This window comes from Nothobranchius furzeri, chromosome 6 (assembly GCF_043380555.1).
Source record: "Nothobranchius furzeri strain GRZ-AD chromosome 6, NfurGRZ-RIMD1, whole genome shotgun sequence".
NCBI classification, from domain to species: domain Eukaryota; kingdom Metazoa; phylum Chordata; class Actinopteri; order Cyprinodontiformes; family Nothobranchiidae; genus Nothobranchius; species Nothobranchius furzeri.
In genome coordinates, this window is record NC_091746.1 from 30,287,584 (window position 1) to 30,315,145 (window position 27,562).

General features: G+C 42.6%; 1 protein-coding gene across 6 annotated transcripts in view; it reads left to right on the plus strand.

Annotated features, from left to right (window-relative positions):
* sh3pxd2aa (SH3 and PX domains 2Aa) overlaps positions 1–27,562 on the plus strand; it is a 92,017-nt gene that overhangs the window by 28,253 nt on the left and 36,202 nt on the right. For all 6 annotated transcript variants that reach the window (XM_015973249.3, XM_070552115.1, XM_070552116.1 and 3 more), the window contains exons 5-6: positions 5,272–5,363; positions 15,308–15,333. In XM_015973249.3, coding sequence (XP_015828735.3) covers positions 5,272–5,363; positions 15,308–15,333 — 118 coding nt within the window. The remainder of the gene's footprint in view (positions 1–5,271; positions 5,364–15,307; positions 15,334–27,562) is intronic.

Here is a 27,562-nt window from a genome sequence, read left to right on the forward strand (position 1 = left end):
CCTGGCTGCCTCCCGGAGATCGGGGCGGGGCTAAATGTGGGTGGGATCAAACGTTTATAGGAGGGTGGAGACAACAATTTGACTCCTGCTCCTCTTCAATGGAACCAGGAAACCGCGAGTAGCCCCTGAGTTAAGGATTAAAAAGCCCTAAAACCCCACAAAACCCATGTAAAGCATAACATTGGTAATCAAATTACTTGTTTGCTGGATGTCATGATAATTTTAAAGAAAGGGCAGATAATTAAGTTAAATGAAACAGGCGCCATTTTTGATCCAATCTGTTCTGATATTTTTATTCTTTTTTCTACTTTTGTGTATGGTATGTGTATTTATAGCACATAGGTATTTGTGTCTTTTAGCTATGCTTTTGGTACCTATTAAAAAGGCTCAAGCATTTGATAAGACTATTCTTTGAACCTGTCAAAACCGTTTTAATAGTTTATTTTATCAATGCCGCCTTTATTTTGATAGTCATTTCCCAAGTGAGGTAAAACAGTACAGACAGACACGGGTACATTTGTTGTACACTCAGTTATATCAGCTACATTAAGAGGACCAGAGACTTAAATTGTGTTGATACTTCTTAAAACATGCCAGGGTTTCAGGCGGGGTGGTGAGGCACCCAAGAATGCAGACTAAATTCTTCAAGAAGGTAAATTTAACGGAGCAAACAACAGCCAACACAGGAATAAATAAAAAGTACAAACAAATGAACCAAAAAGCACACAAAAAAAGAGAATCTCCAAAAAAAAAACAACAACAATGTAAGGCGGAAACAGAATGCAAAAACTGAGTTTGACACCGCTGTACTATGGTATTTCAAAGCCAGAAAACACCTTCATCTTCCTTTTGTCCACAATGTCTTGCAGAACTCCTCATAGTCTGAAAACTAAACACGAACAGGAACGGTTCCCTGCAATCATCCATCTCCTCTTCATCCAGGCCATCACAGAAGCATTCAATTAAATTCAATTCAATTCAAAAATACTTTATTAATCCCGGAGGGAAACTGATTGCTGTAGTATCTCAGAATAATAATAATAATCAAGTCATCAAAGAGGTGTTGTATATTACAATGGCTGTTGGCAGGAAGGATCTCCAGTAGCGGTCAGTGTTGCAGCCAAACTGAAGAAGCCTCTGACTGAAGACACTCTTCCGTTGTCGGACAGTCTTGTGAAGAGAATGCTCAGGGTTGTCCATCATGTTCTTGATGCTCTGGAGAATCCTTCTTTGCATTATCTCCTCCAGCGGTTCCACAGTCGTCCCCAGAACAGAACCAGCCTTTGTTATTAGGCTGTTGAGCCTTTTCAGGTCCCTGCTTCTGATGCTGCTACCCCAACAGACGACGGCTGAAGAGATTACACTCTCAACAACAGACTTGTAGAAGATCTGCAGCATCTTGCTACAGACATTGAAGGACCTAAGCGTCCTCAAGAAGTGCAGTCTGCTGTGTCCCTTCTTGTAAACGGCTTCGCATAACCTCTCCACTGCCCTCCGGCAAGCTTCCCTGTCCATGGTGATGACCTGGGGAAGGGAAATGTTTCCTTTGAAGGACCTTGTGGTACACCACCTTGCTGCCTCAAAGGTGTCCTCAAGCAGAGAATTGTCCTAATCAAAAATAAAGACAATATTAAAATTACTGCTGTCATGAGATTAAAAACATATTTTACATTAATTATGTATGATCTGTAATTAATCTGTAATTAATTTTCCCTGCTTCAGCACAGCTGATTTCAGTTGATGGCTGATGAACAAGCTTTTGCTTCACTGCAATCATCTCAGTACGGTCTGCTATCTCACAGAAACTCCAAAATCATGCAGGGCAGTGCGCCTTGAGGACCAGGGTCTAAAAACACTCCTCTGATTATGATGTTATGAACGGCACCTTTTTAAGTCTGCTTAAGTCTCATCATTTACTAATTAGTTGCTGGTTAGGAAAATTGGCTTTGCACCATTCTTTCCTTATTCTATATTTAGCGTGTAACAACGATTAAAAACAAAACTAACATATTCCCTATGTAATGTATAGTATTTATCCCTCAACAGTAGATCGTGCCAGATATTAATATTGTTCTAAAACATGATAAAGGAGCTTTAAGTCAAGGTTTATATAATTACACATATCAGATTAGCACTCTAACCATAATAATAAAGCCCATCAGGTGTAGAACTCAGATACGAACATAAAACGCTTAAAAAACTAACATATTTCCCCCTGTAAAATATATTTCCACCAAAAAGTAATCATGACCACACAACACATCTCCCCAAAGCTATAAAAGTGTTCCTACAGGTTTCTTCAACTTAAATTTAAGTCTGTTTAAGATCTTTCTAAAGCCATATGGAAAATTAATACCTATTTCACGACACCATCAGCAATAAATAAATAAATCAAATTAAATTATTGAACTAGTTTTCATTTATTTATCTTTATATCTTTACCAATATATTTTGACAAAACACTGGGTGGGCACTTGGTAGAAGATCGGTTATATTTTAAACAAATGGTTAAAAATATAACCGGATCTATCTGGTTTGACATTAGAACCTTAACAGTTTTTGTTGCCTATATTTGAGTTTAATTTTAAGGATTTTTTATTGTTAATTTCATGACCCTAATTTATTTCTTGCAGTATTTCTATTGTATAAAAGCAACAGTGCAAACAGTAAAGACACAAAATTGAAATAAATGTCTAAAAATAGCCTTTATTAATACTAATGCTTCTCTTGGTGTCATCACTTGTTTGGAATATTTTGATGAACTTCAGAAGAAAAATGCAGTACAGATAACTTACATCCAACACAAATTTTAAGACCCAGATGCCAAAATTGAAGGGTTTCTCCAGTCTTTTAAAGGTATTACTTTCAAATTCATAAATTCAATGCTTTTAAGACTCCGCGAGAACCCTGTAAACATTTCTCCTCAAAAGTAAGTTGCCCTGCATGTGTAAAATAGGCTATATGTATTATCTAAAACTCACAATGGACAAAACCCCTTTTATTTCCAAGTTTATAAAACGTTCGCCCCAACATTGGTCCTCGATATTGTTAAAACAGAGAAAGAAAAAACCTAGCTTACCTCCATTTTGGTAGCTACTTCCCTCTGTCCCAGCTACAGCATTGCACACACACAGCATAGCGGTTTCCCGGTTCCACTGAGAGAGGAGGAGGAGTCAAATAGCTGTCTCCGCCCACCTATAAACATTTGATCCCGCCCACATTTAGCCCTGCCCCGATCTCCGGGAGGCAGTCAGGGGTAAACTTTGGGCCATGCGGAGATGCGGTGGAGGGGCGTGGTTGTTAAAATGACGCAATTTCGCCGAGCGGAGCCGTGCGGACCTCACGGTCAAGCATTAACCAACCTCAAGGCACCGCACTCTACACCAGGTGTGGCAGGGAGAGACAAAGAGTTGTGTGTGTGCGTGTGTGTGTTTAGGTTGGTTTATGCTTGATGCGTCCGCGAGGTCCGCACGGTTCCGCGTGGAAAAGTTGCATCATTTTGCGTCATTTTAACAACCACGCCCCTCCACCGCGCCTCCGCACGGCCCAAAATTTCCGCAACGTGCACCTAGGAAATTTTCTAACCACGCGGACGGTTGGACGTGGAAAAACATGGCGAACTGGCAAGAACTAGTATGGCAGAGGTTGGTAAATACAGACATTTGTATGATTCAGCTCTCAGAGATCACTGTGATCAACATGTTGTTAATAATTCTTGGAGAGAAATAGCTCGCACTGTCGGAAAAGACGAGGACGCTGTTAAAATTCTGAAATGCCATGTTGTAAACAGTAATTTCTACTTCTACTATGGTGTAGTGTTGGATACATGCTGTAGAGCTCCATGCTGCCCCCTACAGTTTGGGAGAATATTGGCTCACCGCAGAGACGAGCCGCACGAACCATAAACGCTGCGAGTTGTGAAGCGCGTTCCATCCGCGAGCCGCATCACCGCGCGGAAAGTGAATGCGTCAAGCATAAACCAAGCTTTACGTCCCCGACAGGTGTTGTAAAAATGTGAAGGATGGGGTAACGTAAGAACTGGCGGGGGAGTTTAAAATGGGTTTATTTGTAACAAAAAGGTATTAAAACACAAGCAAACAGATCTCTCTAAAAAGGTTAACATTACACAGCCAAATTATCAACTATAAAACACCTGGTCAAAACTTATATTAAAAGTTTAACCGAGCAGAAGGTGTTTTAAAATCCCAAAGTTGATAAAAAGTCCCAAACAATTTACTGATTAAAACACCTGGTAAAAGCTTATTTTAAAAGCTTTACCACACAAAGGTGTTTAAAAACCAAAGTCAGTAAAATTGCACCAAATACAGTTAAGCTTTAAAAAACTTATCACCAACAGTTAAAAACTACCACAGTTTAAAACTCCAACGAATCCAAACGGACGCAACCAAAAAGGGGTTAAAACCAAACAAAACCAGGAGGACAGCAGAACCCCTGCACCACTGCCTCCCAGACTGCTGAAGGCACAGCCCTTATGCAGGTGTTTACCCATCAGGAAGATTTAGCTCAGCTGTGCTCCTCAGCAGCCCGGGAGAGAGGAGGAAGAGGGCGGTATCAGGCTCATTCACTAGAGCTGGATGATCCTGGCTCCTGCTCTTCACTGGCCAGACTGGCAACCGTAACAGTGTGTGTATGCGTGTGTTTTTTGGGGGGGGGGGGGCACTTTTAAGACCAGCTCCTGATCACATGACCCCACATTGCAGCTGGGCATAAATGGATGACGACTGCTTGTCGTAGTGGAACTGTGAAAGTCAGCACCATTATCTTGAAGGGGGACAGTACAGGTGGATGTGTGAGGACTTGGAGAGACGCTTCACTTAAGACAAAAAGAACTTGATGCAGATACAAATTGTCATCGTCCAGCCTTTAATGCAGTTTTAACATCTGCAGCTTAGAAACGTCTTTGAGCTCAGAGGAGATAATAACGGAGCATCATCTGCATACGGTGATGGAGCTCGAAAAGTGCTGACAAGGAAACGGAAAGGTTTCTAAAACAGATCCCTGTGGCACAACATTAGAGCTTTATTTAAATACAATCCGGCAACCTGAAAACATCCAGTTAGTTTACAGGAGAACAGTTAGTCCTCTGAGTTTGAGCAAAATCTGTTTCAAACTTGGTTTTGCAAGGAAATTAAAAAAATAGGTGAAAAATCTGATGTTTTTACACAAGTTCAACACAAATTTACTGAATGAGTTAATGTTTAAATAAAACAAAACAATCGTCAAGTGTCGGCTCATGTGTTCTGTCTGCAGGCTCTAGTGAGACTCCCGCCCCAGATCTCTCAGAGCGAGGAGGTTCTTCGCTTCTTCGAGACCAAAACGGAGGACATCAACCCCCCTGTGGAGTGAGTGAAGGAACACACACACACACACACACACACACACACACACACACACACACACACACACACACACACACACACACACACACACACACACACACACACACACACACACACACACACACACACACACACACACATCATATTTGTTTGAACGTTAGTACAGACCCAAGATTTACATGAAATTGTCGACCCGAAGCTATAATCTTATTAAAAGAAAAGATTTAAAACTAAACGGGACAGAAGCAGAAGTAGAGCAGAACCTGGTGAGGAAGGTGAAAATGGCTCCTTCACCAGCTCTGCTACCTTCTGGTGAAGGTTCTCAGCCATCCACGTCGTGGTAATCCAAAGGGTTCACATGAAGGCAACTGGACTTGTTTGGTTTCTAGAAGACGTTTCGCTTCTCCTCTGAAGAGCTTTGTCAATCCTGACTGGAATATGGGAGAGTCAGGCTTATAGGCTGTAGCTGTCTCGAGCAGAAACCCACATTCCCATCAGAACTGACAAAGCTCTTCAGATGAGAAGAGAAACGTCTTCTAGAAACCAAACAAGTCAGTTGCCTTCATCTGAACCTTTTGATCTGCTACCTTCACCTCCTGGGTTTGGTTTGGACGTTCTTGGTATTATTTCATCTGATCTCACCTGCTGGTTCGGTTTCTCCGAGTCTGAGAAAAGGTGTGAAAGTCAAAGGGATAAATCAGGATGGTCATTCCTAAACTGAGAATCCTGTGAGTTTTTAAAGAGAGAGTTTCCACTTTTGTTTTAGAACCGCTGACATCATCATCTCTTTAAGGTGTTGAAAACAAACATTTAGGAATCTGCAACAGTTCTGATTAAACGAGATGAATTCTCAAGATTATTATCCCTTTAAAATCCAGCTGAAACACGAGGACGTGCAGTTAAATCCCAACTCTGACCTCATCAGTCTGTATGAGTTCCGCCTCCGTTGCCATGGTGATCTAAAGAGAACGTCCTTTGTGATGCTGAAACCTAAACAGAACAGGAAGTCCAGCTCTTTGGTTTCAGAACAGTTCTGTTTTGTGTTTTCATTATTTTACTTTAGTCCTTTCTTCTTTCCTCCTCTGGCAGCATCCCCAGTTTGGGTTTGAGGATTCTCGTTAGGATGTCTAACAAATAAATATAGTCTGATGTGGAATAAAGCCGACATGTTTTTAAACAGGCACCGTTTGGGTTTACAGGTGGTTCTAATCTTTGAGTTCAGGTTGAAGGTAGTGTCACCTTTGACCTTCTTCGCTGACACGTTCCATCTCGCTGTCTCAGATCAGAACGCGATGTGTATGTAGAGTGGGCCGGGCCTTTCGGTGCTGGCGCCCAAGTTATGGAACACTTTTCCGTAGAGCGTCAGACAAGCTCCAGCTTTTACCAATATTGTGCAGCCCTAAAATTCAAACATTTAGTAGGCGTGCGTGTGTGTGTGTGTGTGTGTGTTTTCTCTTTAAAGAGCAAGTCACCCCCAAATCAACCTTTTTTGCTGATAAACTATATAAATGAGTGTCTAATCGTGCTGCAGACATGTGTAGTCAGTAATTTGGCACTTTAGTGCATCTTTGTTAAATTTAAATTTTCTGCCTAAAACTGTCAGTGCTGCGCCGTCGTCAGGTAAAAACTCTGCACTGCATTTGAATTTAAAATCTGCCACCGCTATTGGCTAAGAGGTACCCTATGACATTAGCTGGTACGTTATGATGTCACAATGCTTTTGTGAGCCTGTTTGTGTGTATTTGTTAGTGGCTCCCGCCCTCGGTCTGCCAGGCAACAGCATTGGTTGCATTTTTCAAACATGAAGTGGGAGTGGAGGTGAGTTTCTTGTAGGGGGTGACTTGCTCTTTAACTATGCAGCACGGCATTCCAACATAATGTTGTTCTTCATTCTGGCTCTCTGGATTCCTGTGAGCTCATTACCTTCGCATCTGCTCTGACTTTCACATCGACTCCCAGATCTCACTGAGCTGGTTTGTTGGGGGAGGGGGTGATGGATGTAAAAATGGGGGAGGAGGAGATGGTCCCGTTGGGTGATAGTTAATTAGAACAGGCTCGCCTCTCTGAAAACGCCATCATGGCCGCCCTTCATTTGTTATGTGTTCCTGTTTGCTCTGTGATCGCTGCACACCTGAGGCACGCCGACCCGGAGCTCTGGCTCGACTGGTGCTGTCTGCTCTTGTGTTTTAATGACTACCCGTGTGTTTCTGCTTCTCTTCTCTCCGTGACCCCTCTACCTGGTTTCTCCAGCACTAGATCATCTCTCCACTCTTCTGTCTGTAATTGCTTGTGTCCAACTCAGCCTCATAATTCAAGTGTGTCTAATTGGTGAGACGGCTCAAGGTTACAAACACCTCCGCCAACGCCATTATTCTTTGATAAGCAGCTTGGAGTGGCTCAGCTCTCCATCTACCTGCCGACCACTTAGACTGACGTTCCTCGTCTGCTCTGTAATTCCTCTTGTTTCTCCCATTAACGCTGTTCTGTCCTCTTCACTCCAGGTTAGGCTGTTTGGATAAATCCCATTAATCTTGTTGTTTTTAGAGGATCAGTGATGCACTTTGGTACCTGTCTGACACGCAGCTGATCGTTTTAAACACCTGATTTATTGCCCCCCCCCCCCCCCCCCCCCCCCCCCCGCCCGATGAAATGAAGACTTCCTCTCAGGTTTAGGCTGGATAAATAATTCCTGCTTAGAATAAAAAGCATTAAGTGACAGGAACAACAGTGGGCCCGGTACTGGTACTTGAGGTTCTCCTTTGAACTTTCACTTAGCTGAGACTAGTCAGACTCAAACTATGAGGAAAATAGAAGAAGAAATGTTTGTGTCTGTCTATTTGCTGAGTATTTTCTGACACTAATGTCTGATCAGAGCTTCCTGGTTCCTGCAGCCTCCACCAGCTCCTCTGAGGAGATTAAAGGAGCGATTCATTACATCCGTCTCCTCTGTGTTTGTTCTGCTGCTAGATCTGCCTGAATGTTTCATAATGGAGGTTTAAAATAAAAAATAAACCCTCTCCTGGCAGCTCGGTTTGCTGTTTGCATTTCATTTTTTTGCACGTTTGGGATGCCGGTTCCGTAACTCAAGACAAACTTCCATTAAATTAGATTGGAAGCTAAACAAACAGAACCAACAGGATCGGCACGAGGAAACGATAGAAACAGACTCAGAATCCACTTTAACAAGATTTTATGCTGAAAAGCTTTCCTCTGCTTTGTTAAAGAGCTCATTTACTCCTTTATTCTACAGGGTCTGGATGGATGGATGGATGGATGGATGGATGGATGATGATGGATGGATGGATGGATGGATGGATGGATGGATAGGTAGATAGATAGATAGATAGATAGATAGATAGATAGATAGATAGATAGATAGATAGATGAAATAAGAAACAAATAAAAATGCTACAATAAATGCCTCCATACAGCTACGTGATACATTAAAATGATCAAATAATGTAGAAGAATGAATGAATGAATGAGTGAATGAATGAATGAAAATACAGTTCTGATCCCACTAAATCACAATTAGAGGAAATTTGTCGGATTTAGAAACGTTCCTGATTGTGGAAAAGCTCCTTTCAGAGCATTATTGGTGCTGCCGGTTCTGATCCAGATGGACCAACACCTCCTCCAGGTTCTGGTTCTGGTTGGGAACCTGCCTCTTACGTCTCGGCTAAAATGGACGGGCCTTCTGGGCCACTATAATGCATCTGCTGAATCCAGATGATTTGTATGTGCGTGTAGAGTGTGTGTGTGTGTGTGTGTGTGTGTGTGTGTGTGTGTGTGTGATGAGATCACCAGATGATTTAAAGGCCTGATTGAGAGTGTGTGTTGGTGGTGTGTAAGTACACAAGTGTGTGAGACACAGGAAGAAAGAAGGTAATTCATCAGTAGTTGTGTGTGTGTGTGTGTGTGTGTGTGAGAGAGAGAGAGAGAGAGAGAGAGAGAGAGAGAGAGAGAGAGAGAGAGGGAGAGAGAGAGGGAGAGAGAGAGAGAGAGAGAGAGAGAGGGAGAGAGAGAGAGAGAGAGAGAGAGAGAGAGAGGAGAGAGAGAGAGGGAGAGAGAGAGGGAGAGAGAGAGAGAGAGAGAGAGAGGGGAGAGAGAGAGAGAGAGAGAGAGAGAGAGAGAGAGAGAGAGAGAGAGAGAGAGAGAGAGAGGGAGAGAGAGAGAGAGAGAGAGAGAGAGAGAGAGAGAGACAGAGAGAGAGAGAGAGAGAGAGAGAGAGAGAGAGAGAGAGGGAGAGAGAGAGGGAGAGAGAGAGAGAGAGAGAGAGGGAGAGAGAGAGAGAGAGAGAGAGAGAGAGGGAGAGGAGAGGAGAGAGAGAGAGAGAGAGAGAGAGAGAGAGAGAGAAGAGAGAGAGAGAGAGAGAGAGGAGAGAGAGAGAGAGAGAGAGAGAGAGAGAGAGAGAGAGAGAGAGAGAGAGAGAGAGAGAGAGAGAGAGAGAGAGAGAGAGACATCTCTTGCTTTATCTGCTGGTAAATTATGGAAAAAATGAGAATAAAAATCACAAATATGATTTGATGATTTGATGATTTGATGCTCAACAACAATTAAACACAGATTAAAACAAAGAAAGAACATGTTTAATATTAATGTCTGAGTTAATTTGGCAGCTGTGAGGCATAAAAGGTTCTGATAGGCGTTTATTTTAGTTGTTGGTCCATTATCCAGAACCGGGTCACTTGTTGCTGTCATGTTTGCTAGATGTAGTCGGGGCGGGGTTGTGCTCCAGTTACCTGGTAAAAGTACTTAGATTAGAGCTGTGCTGTTCCCTGAGATGCTCCAGGTGGTTCGGATCTGAGGATCTGAAGCAAGTCAAGGTACTGCCATCAGTGTAGTTCTACAGCGTAAAGGTCTGGGCCTGCTGATCATGGTAAGAACCAGAGACATGTCTCAGCTGATTCCTGTTTCTGCTCCGGTCAACACCTGCACCTGGACACTGGGTCAGACTAAATGGTCTGTTCCTGTCTGCAACATACAGGAGGAACAGCATGGTGAAGCTAACAGGCAGTGATGGAGGTGTTGACTTCATCACTTCCTGGAACAGGATGGATGGAGACCATGGAGGAGAAGGCCTGACTCCTCAGGTCTCTGTGATGCTGCAGGAGGACAAAGCAGCAGCAGCGTGTTTCTGAGACGTCTCCTCTCTCTTCCCAACCATCATGTTGCTGCTTTCCTCCATGTTGGATTAGATTATATTCTGATCGGAATACATCCCATTCATCAATCCTCTGGAAGCAGCAGGAGCAGATCCATCGGTCTACCCTCCTCTTCAGGTCTGCACGCTGTTGCCCCTGTTGGCTCAGATTGGTACTGCAGCTGTGATTTAGTTCAGCGTCACATTTCAAACGTTCAGCTATGGTTCAGCTGCATTTTATTATTGTATTTTCACCTTTTATGCTTTTATTTTTTACATAAAACAACAAACCCTGAATAAAAATCTGTTAAAGTATAATGAACATAACAGAAACAGGGAGGTTCTGATCAAACCCAGTACATAAACATGTCTTCTGTAGCAGAAGGAGAACATTTTACTAAAGTCATGTTTGATCTGTGCTCACTAATCTAGAACCCGTCCAAGGTGTGGCTCGCGGGTCGTCTGCGTCCCACACCTCGACTCAAAATTCCTGAATCTCCAGCTGGATGTTGATGCAGATAGAGATTTTTATACCTTTTATGTTTGGATTTATACTAAAGTTACCTGGTAACTGGGAGCACAAAGCCTCCCTGACTAAATCCAGCAAACATGACAGCAGAATGGGGACCCAGATCCAGATAACGGACTCACATTTATTTATCAGATCCAGAAACTAACCAGCCATTGGAAACTTTTATGTCTCACAGCTGGAGCATTTACTCTGACTTTATTAATAAATACATTCTGTTTATATTATGTTTATTTCTTGTTGATCAGCTATAAAAAAATCACAGTAATATATTTTTGCATTTTTAAATGAAAACAACTGAAAATGTGGGGCTTGCATACATGTACTGTAAGCGTGACTCCCTCTACTGTCCACATGGGGGCGCAATAACCAACACATGCAGCTGCTCCTCCTGAGTTCACCTCTTATTTCCACTGCAGGCAATTTGCCTCCTGGACTGATTTAAACGTTCATTCTGACTCCGTGATGCAATGAACCATATAATATAATATAATATAATATAATATAATATAATATAATATAATATAATATAATGAACCATATAATATAATATAATATAATATAATATGATATGATATGATATAATATAATATAATATAATATGATATGATATGATATGATATAATATAATATAATATAATATAATATAATGAACCATATAATATAATATAATATAATATAATATGATATAATATAATATAATATAATATAATATGATATAATATAATATGATATGATATGATATAATATAATATAATATAATATAATAAGATATGATATGATATAATGAACCATATAATATAATATAATATGATATAATGAACCATATAATATAATATAATATAATATAATATAATATAATGAACCATATAATATAATATAATATAATATAATATAATATGATATGATATGATATAATGAACCATATAATATAATATAATATAATATAATATGATATAATGAACCATATAATATAATATAATATAATATAATATAATATAATATAATATAATATAATATGATATAATGAACCATATAATATAATATAATATAATATAATATAATATAATATAATATAATATAATATAATATAATATAATATAATATAACACATCCATTCATTTTCAGCTGCTTATCCGGGGTCAGGTCGAAGGGGCAGCAGCCTAAGCAGGGAGGCCCAGACTTCCCTCTCCCCAGCCACTTGGGCCAGCTCCTCCAGGGAATCCTAAGATGTTCCCTCGCCAGTCGAGAAACATAGTCCCTCCAGGGTGTCCTGGGCCTTCCTTTAGGTCTCCTCCCGATCAGACATGCCTGGAAAACTTCACCAGGAAAGTGTCCTAACTGTCTGACCTCAACTGGCTCCTCTCAATATGGAGGAGCAGCGGATCTACTCTGAGCCCCTCCCAAAGGGAGAGCCCATCCACCCTGTGGAGAAAACTCTTTTCGGCTGCTTGTATCCACGATGTGAACATCTGAGATGCATGCACAAACACAAACACCTCTTAATATTTATTTATTCATCTACTCATTTTATTATGAAGGATTCATTCTCACACAAACAGAAGTGGAAGATTTACTCAGACCAGCTGATCGAACAGACTCATCTTCATCAGCTTACAGTCGGTCTCTAGGAACTCTTTATATCCTTTAAAAAAACAACTTTGGCGTTCCACAGAACCTCCGTCTTCTTAGTTGCTGCTGTGTTTTCAGCCCATGACCTTTCACCTCCTGCTTCTTCCTCTTCATACCTTCATCAGATGCTGGCAGTCAGAGCCAGTCGCTCCGGCCTCCAAGGACGAGTTTGATTTCAGCCTCAGTGACGCGGGTCACTGGCTAACCCCCCCGCGCACACACACACGCACGCACGCACACACACACATACGCTCACACACACACACACGCACGCACGCACGCACACACACTCACTCTAATGTGTTACAGATGCTTGTCAGCCCAAACCTCCAACCATGGAGCTAAAAATAGTCAGCTGTTCTCCTTCTGGCTTCGAACGTTTGGAGTTAGCTTCTCAGCTAACTTGCTAAATACATTTGAGCTGTTTTGCACTTTTTAACAAATATGAATAAATAATTAAAACCCTTTGGGCCCTAGGCCTTTTGCTGCTACGTCTGTTTGTCCCCCAGTAAGGAGACGCTAGGGCTCTAGGGGTTAATGCAAATCAGCCTGCACACTTATTTATTAGTTACAGTAATTTGCACATTGGTATGGGGCGCTGATTATAAAATATCACAATTTAACATCTTTATTTTGTTTCACACATTTTGTTTTTAATTGAAATCTATTTACATTAAGAGTAGTGATTTATTTTCAAACATATGCACTTGCATGATTGTATAGTTGCAATACACAATCATTTGGAGTAGGCAGAAGTATAAATGTGTTTGTCACGCCGAGCAGGAGGTTAGGACCCAAAAACGCAGAACACCAGATCACTCCACACAGGAGCGGATGTAAAGAAATAAATCCTTTATTTAAGGAGGAAGCGGTCAAAAGACAAAGCAGAAGCTCACGTAAGAGCACAGACTCGGGCCAAACTCGAGAGGGACCCGAACAACGCACCAACAAACACTGATGGACAAGACAGGGTTTATAAACACAGAGGGAACGATCAGGGGAACAGGTGACAGGTGTGAGGAGTGAGGTCTGGAGGGAAGACAGGTGCCATCAATAAACCAAATGAGGAAGGAACAAGCAGAGGGGAAGATAAGCCGGAACCTATAAACCACTAAATAACTAAACCTAGAAACTAAGGGCAAAGATAAACTACTAGTGACTAGCGGGGCGAGGAGGGCTAATGCAGACAAATAGGAACGACACGGGAGTGACTAGGAGGAAACATGAGGGAAGCCTAGAGGGGGCTGGGGACCAAGGGGACACAGAACATGACAGTATTTACACCGCCCTTTAGATGAAGCTCATCCTTTAGTAAAGAAAAATGTCTTTTTCACACAAACAAAAGAAAACAAACAAAAAATAAAATAAAAATAGTCAAGTCTCCTGTAATGGAAATACTAATGTCTTTATTTACATACACACTTCACGAACTAAAACAGCTATTATACTAGCATTTCTACTATTAATAATAATAATAATAATAATAATAATAATAATAATAATAATAATAATAATAATGTCATCATCATCCTGGAAATAAATTTTCTGCATAAATGAAGACCTGCTGCAGTGACACAAACAGGTAGCCCTCAGGGACGTGTCAGGGGTCCGGCTAATTTTTATTGTTTATCCATGACCTCTGGTTCCCCAGGAAGGAGGTGGGCTGTCCATCCATCCATCTGGAAATAAATTCAAAGTCTATTTTAAACTCTGGATGAGAACATCTCATCAGAAAAACTGGACAATTGGCTGAAAGTGTTTAGTTGGCGCTGCGCCCGTCCCCGTGCTCTCAGCGGTACGAGTGTAAAACATCTGGGAAGCCTTCAATAATAGTAATAAATGCCCCTAAATCACCGGATGATTCTGATCCATTCAAGGCTGACTTTGTCTCCTATCAGAGGTTTGATAATTAAGAGCCGTTGCATCAGTGACCTTCCTGCCTCCAGCCCTTTCGTCTACTTGGGGGGTTTGTGTTTAAGATTTTAGAGGACAGAGGACACGCCTCCTTAAGTTTCAGGAGGACTGAAGTTTTTCTCCTTATGTTTCAGTATTTTTGCTGTATGATTGTGTAATAATGCTGCAGCAGCTGCAGGTGTCACATGGTTGGATGTGAGGTGAGACGAAGGTCACACTTAGAATCAAAGACATGAAGTGAGAATGTGAGGTGCTGATAAATGGACGTCCGGCCTCTGTTTCTATAAATAGCATCTAATCCCATTCCTTTGTGTGGATGTTTAACTGAGTTACTGACGGAGGAAGACAACCCTCAGATAAAAGTCTGTCAGCCTTCGATCTGCAGCTCAGCCCAGGGGAATAATCCCATTAGGCTCCATTAAGCAAATCATCTTAAACTGGTGCCCCTCCTTTCTGATGTGGGGAGAGCTTGTCTTTGTCTCCGCAGGACAACAGGGGACGGGGAGAGCATGACGGTGCTGCTGTAGAGTCACATGACTGGTTTGTGTCTGTTGCAGGGTGGGTGGGCAGCAGGCCAGAGTCATCCCTCCCTCTCTCTCCTTATCTCCAGGCTGCTAGAGGCCGTGGCGTTCCTGCAGGAGCTGCAGCATCAGGATGTGTTGAACTAAAGTTTGCTTCAGTCACATCTGCTGTCTCTAACATGTCCTTCTTGTGTTGCTTCTTCCTCAGGGACTATGGATCCAAGCGCAAGTCGGGTAAGCCTCCTGCTTTTCTGTTTCTGCTCGTTCATCCAGACAGCGTCGCTCCTGGAGATTTACCGGGAGCTTAATGACCTGTTTGTGTGTCCAGTCTGTCAGTTCCATGTCCATGTGTGGTTTGTTTACTGTCCTGCTGCAGGACTTCCTGTGCTGTAGGGAGGGGGGGTTCATCCCTCTGCCCTTTGGTCATGATCATAGGTTGGATGTAGAGATCAAGGAGGCGTCACCTCATTACCTGGATCCTGTTAGGGAGAAAACGTCACACTCGGATTTGGCTGTTGGAATATTTAGGGATTGTTTGGGAGTTCCAGTCAGAGCATTTTGGTCCAAACAGGAAGTCTAACATCTGTGTGCTCAAAGAGGTAAACTCAGTTGTCTTTGTCCTACTGGAGGATTTCCTCTGAGGATAAAAGAACCCCGAAATATTCAGGTTCTGAACTGGATTGATCCAGACCAAAATAACCCGAAGCTATAGAAAAATGCATCCTATTCCTAGCCTAGCATCTCAGCTAACGTTCAGCTCAGTCAGAGAACAGCTGATTGATAATAACATCTGTCCTCGGTGGAGACTAATAACTGGATTTTTGAGGGAATGGAGCAGACTGTGGAAACAGTCGTTTCCCTTATGAATTATTGAGGAGCAGATTCAGGAAATAGCTGGTGGTTGATGGAAAACCTTCACCCTCAGACAGAAGCCATAAAAGGCAACTTTGTCTTAAAATGCAAGATACTTAGCGTTGTTAGCGTCTCGTCCTTAAAAGTGATTCAGCTTCTTATTCCAGAAGCCTTAAACTGGCAGGCTCACCTCCAGCTGGAGCAGACATCTTAAACATGTCGTAGGAAAAAATCACTGAAATAAACACACATTTAATTATTACCATACATTATTCTTATATTGAGGGGATCATTTTCACAAATCTCAGCGTGATGCTAGGTGCCTCCCTAAAGATGGAGGCACAAGTAAATAAATATGAAGCCTTTGTCAAGGACTTGAAAAGGCGACCTGCCTTTGTTACGTCCAGGTCCTGTGGTCAAATGTGATTACCGCAGTCAGTTTTTAAGTGAAAACATTTCTTCCTCACTGCTGTTCCTTGGCTTCTATCGCTGGTACCAGCTACGGATCAGCGCCAGAAAACGACTAGACGACAAGCAAAGACGGGTTACACATAGTAGGTGGATAAGTAGATACATACGTTTTCATGTCTGATGTTAGCACTCTTGGGTGTTTTACGGTAGGGAGCTAGCCTGGCAAGCCAGACTAAATAAATATATTATTTAATCTGGAACGCCCCGTTGACAGCTCTTGGTCATGGGGCACATTGTCTTTCAAACCATCTCCGCATGCTACTGGACAATGAACGCGACGTACTCATCGCAACAGATGCTGGTAAACGAAGCGGTCCGCAATTGAAGAAGGCGAAAATACTTATTTTTTTCTAAACAAAGAACTTAAATACATCAATCTGCTCCTGATTCTAATAAAGCACGTCCAAACAGTCCAAAAAAGACGTAAAAGCTGGTTCAAACTAGCTGTCGCCATCTTGTTCCACTCTGTTGCATCATCCTGCCCACCAGAAGAATAGATGGCCCTGATTGGCCCACAAAGTGGATAATGCGCTGTGATTGGCCCACCATTAGGGATCAATCACAGCTCTCTGTAGGATTGAAAACCCTATGGAGAGCTGTGATTGGCGGCCAGAATGATGCTAGGGGCCGCGGAGGTTCCAATGGAGCTTTCCTGGACCGAACGTTGCAAAGCAAGAATTTGGTCCAGCTCACTGGGCTAGAAGGGAGCATGTACTACACTTGTTTGTTTGCCTTTTCTTGATAGTTTGCTGTTTACATTCTGAATGACTGATTTAAAGTCGTAAAATGCGACGATTGACTTTATTCACTTCGCACATACATTTCAATGTAATATTGAGTTGTTGGTAATTGAAAAAGTAGCTTGAGGCGACTATTTGCTTCTAGTTCACCGTTAGCATTGTTAGCTCAACATTAGCCTCTAGCCTGCTTCACCCGATATTAGAGTAAAACTAAGGCTTCTTAGAGGTAAAAGAAATAACCTCTGGGTTGCTCCTGTTTACTGGCTTTGGTTCTTTAAACAACTCTGGAAGTTTTCGCCTGCTGGTGTCGTCTTACAAATGCCCGCGCTGCAGCTCACTGCAGATTCAGCAACCTCGCAGACTCACACGTCCCTCTTTGCTTTATTTTTTCAATGTGAGAAAAACTGACAATCCCCCAGCTGTCCGAGAATGAAATCTGTTTCCTTCCAACATGATTGAGACATCAGACTGTTTTGTGATTATTTCACAGTAGAATTCTTACACACAGCACCTTTAAGCTACTGCAGTTCATTATTTGGTGCACTTACACAGAAATCATTTGCTGAACTGCAAATGGTGCAGAATGCATTGGTCAAGAGGGACCGAATCACTCCCATTCTGGCCACCTTGCACTGGCTTTTTGTCCAAAATCGGATCAGTTTTAAGATTTTGATATTTGATTTTAAAGCCCTTCAAGGCGTTGCTGCCCCCTATTTAGCTGCAGATTTGAGCAGACATGTCCCGAGTCCTTCTCCTGACTCCGCTGATCTGGGTCTCTTGGCCAGATGTAACGGTGCGTTCCAGTTGTCCTCTGAACTTGTTTTTCAGAGATAATTTAGCCAGAAGTCATGCAATGAACTCGGGATTCCGACCTGCAAGCTCGTAGGTTCCAGAGGACCCCGAGATCCTAAATTTAAAGATGGCGGTGTCCCGTGCTACCAGGAAGTGGTTTTTCGTCTTAATTGTTTTCTCACTTGCATGGTCTGTTTTCCTTCTTTATGCTATTTAACAGCACCGAGTTGTTGTTTATTGTTGTTATCAATAGCTACATTGTTGAAAATTTCAATATTGACGTCAAAGTTGACCGGTGTTTATGGTTTTTACTTTTCCTGGCATTTCTGTTCCTACATGCGATTTGTTATCTTTTTCAGGTCGTATGTGGCAACTGGGTCACTAGTATTTACATGCAGAAAATACTTGGTTATGTCTTTTGGTTTAAAACTCAACAACACTGATGGCGTGTATTTTTCCGAGTTGGAAGCTTGAACACAAAACAACCTCGTTTTGTCATTTCCTGCTCGGAAATTCTGAGTTCCGAGGACAACTGAATGGCAGCCTTAAACCAAACACACCCACATCACCCTACTGCTGGTTGACTTCAGAATCCTAGGGCCTTACATGGACAAGCACCATCATATGTTGGTGATCTTCTCAGTCCCTACACCTCCAGCCAGTCCCGGAGGTCCAGTGACCAAAGCCTAATGGTTGTGCAGAGCAGCAGGCTAAAGGTGACCGATCATCTGCTGCTGTGGCCCCCAGACTAGTGACGCGCAGTAATGAATTTTTACAACCGATAACCGATAATTCCTGCTTCTTACATCCAATAACTGATAACCAACCAATAATTGCTTTTTCAAAAATATCTGGACAAATTACTTGGAAGTACAAAGTAGCAGTGTATAGCTCTGATGATTTTTTCAGCACTATAGCTACCTGAAAAGAAACTGAACAAAAAATTGTACTGAAGTAATTTTATGAACTTTCTTCAGCATAAATGTCATGCTTTGATAGTCTGTAAACAGTGAGAGTCCATTACAATTGCCTGAACAAATACTTTAACTTAAAAAAATCCAACAACTCCATTTTCTCACAAATTATTTACCTAAATAAAGTGCTAAACAATGCTGTGCTTACCCTTGTAATAAGGTGCATGCCTGTTGCTTACCCTTGTAATAAGGTGCATGCCTGCTGCTTACTCTTCAAATAAAGTGCATGCTTAGTCTTCAACTTAAATGTTGCACAACATGCACGTTCTCCTTACCTATATTCCAGTGCTGGAACATGCTTTCAAAAGCGTTGTTGATCGCTTGGGCCGTGTGAGAACCAGGGAGTTCCTGCGGGTGGAGCGTGGCTCAGTGGATGTTGTATTCTTCTTCTAGCCATTGAGCCGTCATGCTTAGCATGCTTACCGGGCTAACATCAGAAGTCCAAATGCCCGTGGTAAGACTGATGTGTTTTGCGTTTTTGTCCAGCAAACTATGATTGTGTGTTGCAAGAAGTTGGTACTGATCCGGTAGGCAGGTGTCCGAAAAGTAGCGTCGGCTCAGTATTTCATTCCATTACTCCAGAAAGTTTATTAGCTGGCGAACGCTCAGGTCCTCCACGAACGAAAACGGCTGGTTGGCAAATGCAGTTAAATCCATGATTCTGACGTTGATACCCTGATGGGGTATACCAATAGTTACCAGTCCAGAGGCTTTCCGCTTGTTGCCGGGGTGAGTGCTAGCCTTAGCACTAGCAGTGGCGGCTTCGTAATCCTCCCACACGTTGTGCGGTGATGGAGTTTCAAGTGACTGATGAGATTAGTTGTGTTGTAGCTTGTAGCTTGTTCTTTGTTTACCCCCTCATGGCATTTCTGCTGAACATGTGTTACAAACAGCGAGTGAATCATCTTTCTCTGACACGCCAAAGAAAACCCACACGGCTGATTTTGACTCCATGCTAGCGTTGCCTAACAGGCACTCGTCTGTGACATCACTTACATGCGACAGGAGCTTGCAGGATGGGCGGGGGTGAGGAGCCCAGAGCATTCTCAGGGAGAAATTAGCCGGGCAGGTCTGTAAGTTGAGGGTTTTATTATCGGGCCGTTTTATCGAATTTATCTGAATGACATCATAATCGTCCATTATCAGGGGTCGATATTATCGTGTATCCCTACCCCAGACTCTGGACGTCTCTCCCCCTGAGCCTGAGATCAGTGGACTCAGTGGTCTCCTTTAAAAGCAGCTGAAGACTCACTTGTTCAGGCTTTGGTGTGACCTCCTGTTCATCCTCTTCTTTCTCACTGGCTTCTTGTTATGATGGTTTTCTGTCAGTTCAGTCTCTTTCTGCTGTATTTGATTTCTTTGTTTTTTCATTTTTATTCACGATTTTTAATCTTATTTTCTCCCATTTTAATTATGATCTTTTTTAATCATCGATTAAAAATGTCATTGTTCATGTGAAGCACCTCGTTCTTCTTCTTACACCAGAGGTTAGCGAGCCTTCTCGGCTCTTTGTGACTACCGCTGAATTTTAGGCAGGCTCCCCCAATCCAGGTCATTAAAAGTTGTTGGAAGACTTATTTTCATACACTTGCCTTCCTGCACAGTTGACCTAAATGTGATTTCATGCATTTTACTCATTTTTGGACAGTTTACGTGAATCTGTTCTTATCTGTTTTAATGCTTGCATGGTTTTTGTTATTTGTACGTCTCAGTGTTGAAAAGGCTATAAAAAATAAAAGTCATAATGATTTTACATTAGTTTGTCCTTAAATTATAACATTAATTGCCACAAATGAAGAAAAGAGATCCAAAAAAATGAAAGTTTTCTTTGCTTCAACACTAAAGTTTGATGTTGTTTAGCTAAAATAGAAAAACCGGAGTCCACATATTCAGCTTTAAAGCAGGCAGCTCGAAACAAAGAGACAATTAACTGTTAGTCACCACCAATGACTTTACAAACCCTCCGCACTTGTTGGTTTCTGAAGAGCTGAGCTGAAGCCTAGTGGACAGTTCCCACCACCGCCATCTTGGCCCCATCACGTGTCTCTTCACTCCCAGAAAACAAAACATAAAGGAGCTGAGAGCAGTGCTGCGACGGTGGGGGCAGATAAATGACAACCATCAAACTCTGAGCCGGTGCAGCTGTGATCTAGCTGAGCTGACCAAGGCTAACGTAGGTTGGCATTTTCAGTCAGACAAACCATGGTTGAGCGACTTCGCCACCCTCTGCCTTCTAGGCTGTAACACTTGCAACAAGCTCCTGGCACCGTAGGGAGTCCAGGTCATGCCCATCTACTTCCAGACCACAGGTCCCTGGAAGAATGAAGAAATGAATTCAAGTCAACGGGGCTAAAACACTATTCTGTGATTCTGTTTATGAGCCATAGATGTCACATATGATGTTCGTTTATTTTAAAGATGCATTTTTTAATCTCCACAATATATTGGTAGCTATTATATGTTAAAGCGTTAAAACATAAAAACAATGTCTTAAGCTAGTTTGTTTTCCACATTTGCCATCGCAGCTTCAATGTGAGGGTGACTCATCTAAACGAACGAATCACCCTCAGAGTTGTCGTGATGGTAAACTAGACCTATTAACCCTAAAATGGCTTTTTGAACCACTTTTAAACAAGTTTATTTCTGCCGTGAAGTTTGGATTTTTACAATTAGAGTCAATGGGAATTTGGAAGCCAGAGATTGGTTACCACCTGGCGGGCTATACTATTTTTGTCTATCTATTGGTTAAACATCTTATTAACCAGTCACTGGTAATATTTAGATGTTTGTCCACAACTGATTTAGCCTTGGAGTTAGCCAGATTCAAGATGGCAGCCATTGCTGGTCTTCGTTTTTGAACACAACATTGATCTCAAACTCAGTTTTACTCATAATGGAGCTCAGACCGAGAGTTTATAAATAGAGAAATACACAAAAATCCATGAAAACCAGCCGTGAATCCATTAGTTGTCAACGTTAGATGGTTTTAAACTAAAACCTTTGTGGCGGGTGGCTAGAGTTATGGATTTACCCATTAGGGTGAGTGGTCTCGATATGCAAAAATGAAAGTTTAGAATGAGTAAAATAAAAATGAAAAATCAAAAAGAAAAAAACTGTTAAAAGTAAAAGATGAATAAAAGTAATTTATTTACAGACAAGGTTTGGAAATCCATATTAAAACATGCTTCTCGTTAAAAGGCTAACTTCTTTTTACTCTTCTGAGGTATTTTGGGTTAAAATGCAAAAGTAAAATATAAACAATGAGAATTACGTAGTGATGGTGTTTATGCTAATTGTCTTCAAGAAATCATTTAGTTTTTGTTTAGTTTAGAGGTGGTTTTCCTCAGTAAAACCAACGCTTTACTCAGATTAAAACACATTTGACGTGTTTGAGTTAATGCTAACCAGCTGCTTGTTAACAGGTTTCAATCCTCCTCTGGGTCAAAATGACTCGGCAGGTTAGTTCCTGTACTTTAATTGTGACGAGGCTAGTTTAAGTTTAGATGTCAGCTATGTGTGTGTGTGTGTGTGTGTGTGTGTGTGTGGCCAGGGGTGGGGGAGTAGGGGTTGTAGGGTAAGGTCCAGGCACACTCCTCCTCGTTCTAATCTCTGTGGAGTGAGACTCAGAGCCGGCGGCGGAGGGTTCTGATGGGTCCACAGAGGCTGCAGGGGTTGATGCTGTCAGACAGGCGCAGCTTTGTTTACGTGGCACAGAGGCTAGGATTTCAGTCTGACAGCTGTGTGTGTGTGTGTGTGTGTGCGTGTGCTTGTGCATATGTGTTTGGGTGCACGTTAAAAGTGTAAGAGCAGCAGTCGGAGCAGCAGGGTGTGTGTACGTGTCCGTTAGATGGCCACCACTCGTTTGGATCGGCTACTTGTGGCATCACGGACATTACACCCCCCCAGCACACACACACACACACACACACACACACACACACACACACACACACACACACACACGCACGCACGCACGCACGCACGCACGCACACACACACACACACACACACACACACCTTTCAGTCATTGGAGCCACGTCAGGCTCACAGAGCAGAGCCTGAGGAGCAACAGCGTGTTGGTTAAACCTGCAGCTGATGGTTTGGACGTACGAGACACTGCTCTTTGTGGGACAGAAGTGGCTGGGATGCGTTTGGACCTCACCCTGTGGGGACAGCATCCCACTCCAACCCAGCTCCTTTCATATCAAACGGTGCTGAACAGAACCGAGGCTGCAGCACAATAACACAATCCATCTGCAGTAAAGAGTTACAGCTACATGTCACACAGGAACTTTGAATCATAATTAATGTAAATTTTAAAATTCCATCTAGGCGTGGGCATTATCATGTCATTCATAATATTTCCAGTTATTATTTCCTGGCAAAAAAAAAAAATCTATCATATTAAGCTAACTTCATGATGTAATTGCATCCACTAAACAGAGCGGCCGGGCCGTGACGTAAGCCTTTACAAGAGGATTCAGGTAGATGAGAGCCGTACCATCCAGGACGTTGTATGCAAGCGCTAGTGATTTAAATTTGTTGTGTGCAGCTAACGTTAGCCAATGGAGCTCAGTGAACAGAGGGGTGACGTGTGCTCTTTTAGGCTGATTGAAGACCAGAAGCGCCGCTGCGTTCTGGACCATTTGAAGAGGTCTCACAGTACAGCCTGGCAGACCAGTTAGAAGGACGTATTGTTAAGTATGGTCTGATCTTTTGTAGATTATACAGCGTGAAGCGGCATGAATGAGACAGAAGCAACGGGATCTTTAAAGGTCAGCTGGTCATCAATCACAACACTCAAGTTTCGAACTGCGTTTGAAGGAGCCAGAGATAGGGAATCATTTCGGATTGAGATATTGTGCTGTATGGTTTAGCTGGGATGATGATGATGTTTCCCCTGTCACTGAGAACTGTGTGTCCAAGCTTCTCACGTGCAGCCGCCCTACTACATGCCCACTTGACCCCATTCCGACTAAGCTGCTCCAAGCTATTGCTCCTACAGTAGCCGCAGCAGTCACACATGTGATCAACGCTTCACTGACATCCGGTACATTTCCCACCTCTCTCAAGCATGCTCAGGTTAAACCGCTGCTTAAAAAACATCTCTTCCTCCAAATCATGTGGAGAACTACCGACCTATCTCTCTCCTCCCTTTTCTGTCCAAAATCATTGAAAGGGCGGCTTTCAAGCAGATCACAGAATACCTCTCACAAAACTGTCTGCTTGACCCTTACCAGTCTGGGTTCAAAAAGGGCCACTCCACTGAAACTGCTCTGTTAGCAGTGACTGAATCCTTAAAAGAAGCTAGAGCGACAGGCAAATCCTCAGTGCTCATCCTGCTCGACTTATCGGCAGCATGCGACACTGTCAACCATGGCTTACTTTTGCCCACACACTCTAGCATGGGCATCACAGAGAAAGCACACACCTGGTTTGAATCGTACCTCACAGGACGATCATTCAGTGTATCTTGGCTTGGACAGTCCTCTACCGTGCACCACCTTGCCACAGGAGTCCCCCAGGGCTCTGTACTAGGACCTCTTCTCTTTGCCATATACACCACCTCACTGGGTGAGATCATTCGATCACATGGCTTCTCCTACCACTGCTATGCAGACGACACCCACCTCTATCTGTCATTTCCACCGGACGACCACACTGTCTCTGCACGAATATCAAACTGTCTCTCTGACATATCAAAATGGATGAAATCCCACCATCTCCAACTCAACCTCTCTAAAACTGAACTACTTGTCATCCCAGCAAAACCATCCATACAGCACAATATCTCAATCCAGAATGACTTCCTATCTCTGGCTCCTTCAAAGGCAGTTCGAAATCTGGGTGTTGTGATTGATGAACACCTGACCTTTAAATATCATGTTGCCTCTGTTGCTCGTTCATGCCGCTTTGCGCTGTATAACATACGAAAGATCAGACCATACCTAACACAACATGCCACCCAGCTCCTGGTGCAATCTACTGTCATCTCCTGCCTCCATTACTGCAATGCTCTTCTAACTGGTCTTCCAGCCTGTACTGTGAGACCTCTTCAAATGGTCCAGAACGCAGCAGCGCGTCTGGTCTTCAATCAGCCAAAAAGAGCACACGTCACCCCTCTGTTCATTGAGCTCCACTGGCTACCGCTAGCAACACGCATCAAATTCTAACCGCTAACACTAGCATACAAAGTCTGAGACGGTACGGCTCCCATCTACCTGAATCCTCTTGCAAAGGCTTACGTCTCGTCCCGACCGCTCCGGTCATCACAGGATGGTCGGCTAGCAGTGCCTACACCACGCTCAGGACCATCCAGACTCTTCTCATGCATCGTTCCACAAATGTGGAATGACCTTCCAAGCACTACCAGAACAGGAGCTTCCTTTTCAATTTTCAAGAAACTCCTGAAGACCCTGCTCTTCAGAGAGCATCTTCTAAACTAGCACCCTCCCTGCAACCACCCCCCCTCTACTGTCCACTCCTTGTTCCCTCCTCTCCATGATTGATGTCAAGTTGTTGTTGTTATTGTTGTTGTTAGCCTCAAGGGCAACATGCCGATTATCACTTGTAAGTCGCTTTGGACAAAAGCGTCTGCTAAATACATAAACATAAACATGTAGATGATTATTATTATTATTATCATTGTTCTTATTATTTCTTCTTCTTCTTCTTCTTCTTCTTATAAAGCAACCACACCACAGATGATGCATCTGTGCTTCAGTCCCTCGATACTGCATCACCATCATGGTCACACCCCCAAGCCCCCAACCCCAAAACACACACAAACAGCAACCAGATGGAAATAAAAACACTGCTTTTTAATGTTGGCCAAGTTTTAATATCGGATCAATATTGTGTTATAAAATGACTAAAATCAACCAATAACAGTGTAGATATGGATTTAGAGTGTATCCCTATATTCCAGATCCTGTTGTTGCAAAACTTCAGTCATGTGTCAGAAACGTTGACCTAATACCAGACGAAAGTTACTTTGAGACGGTTTTCTGCTCAGAATGTTCTTCCTTTGTATATTGATGAGTCGTGGAGGATGGCTGCTTATACTGAGCCAGGATTCTCTGGAGGTTTCTTCCTGTTAAAAGGGAGTTTTCCTCTCCACTGTCGCTTTATGCTTGCTTAGTATGAGGATTGCTGTATAGTCACTGACACTAGTCAGTGACTTGATGCAATTTGCTGGGTTCCTTATATAGGAAACATTATTTCTGATTGGCTTAATGAACTGACCTGGATTGGAATGTTTATTATGTGAAGGTCCTTGAGACGACTCTTGTCGTGATTTTAAACTTGAATTGAATTGACTTGAACACCCCAATGTTTGATATTTCAGTGGTTTTCTGGGATTTTCTCCATGCTTCTGAATGGAGAAGCCTTTTTAAAACAGAGGAAAAGCGTAAAAATAGCTGTAGCTCAGCAGCTGGGAATCGAAAACCTGGAACTTGATGTGATCCATCACTCAGAACAAAGATCCGGTTTCAATCAGGAGCCTAAACCAAGGCCAGACTGTGACTGTTGGGGATAAAACCATGAGAAATTCTCAACTGGTTTGGTGCTCGCGGTCGTGAATACGTTTTTTCATCTCAGTGGATCACGTGGGGTGCACGATGTTTCAGTCGTGTAAATATTCTCTTTGCTACGTGCCTTCACAGTGTCTCCATTTGTTCTACAGCTCCTCCCACAGTTGTCTTGCATTATTATTTTGGGACTCAGAAACTATGATGCGCTCCAGACTCTGCTGATGACTAATTATTTACAGGGAAAATTGTTCTCAAACATTTTGCCCAAAACTCCAGTAACACGAGCGTGAGACCCTGAGGCGCACCCTAGGAAACCCCTTTACAAACCTTTTGAGACAAACTTTCACCAAGCGCTGAAGCCGGGTAAGATCCTGGTTTTGCATCCAGCTAAAGTTAGATGAACTACATTCATCATGGATTGGGCTTGCTGTTGGCTTGATTCTCTTTGCAGTCTCATGCTTCCAAACCTGCTGGCGAAGTTCTAATTTCTCAGGTTTGGAGACCCGCTTACCAAACTCCAGAACCCCCCCCCCCCCATACGCCATGTGATGATAAGATAATGTTTTAATGTAAGATGGCTTTCTGTTCCGAACATTTTAAAATGATAAGTCAAAGTTCTCAACATACTGTTTACAGGAAGTTTGTGTAGAGATGCTGACGGAGGAGAAATCAGATCTCTGTGCTAGGATCCACTCAATAACGCACATGTAATGTTCTGCTGAAGGTTTTAGGAGAATAATTAGACGCAGAGCTAGAATGAAGTTACAGAAGTTCATCTTAAAAAAGACAAAGTCATGGACCGGTTTTGTCTGAACGTTTCCTATTTCAGACGAAGAGGAAAAGCTTCTGCTGCTGTTGGGCAAGCTGATGCTACAAGGTTAGGAGATGGGTTTCTGAGGTTTTTAGGACTAAATGATTTTACATCCAACCAAATTCTTTCTGTAGAAGTTCATGTTTTCTTTGAGGGCTGCTGCTGAGGCTCCTCCGCCTCTTGCTCCATCAGTCTGACGTCGTAGAGGTCGTTTACCTCCTCGGACGTTTGAGCCACAGTCAGACAGATCTGTTTGTGTTCCTGTTAAATGTCCTGTCAGGATCTGAG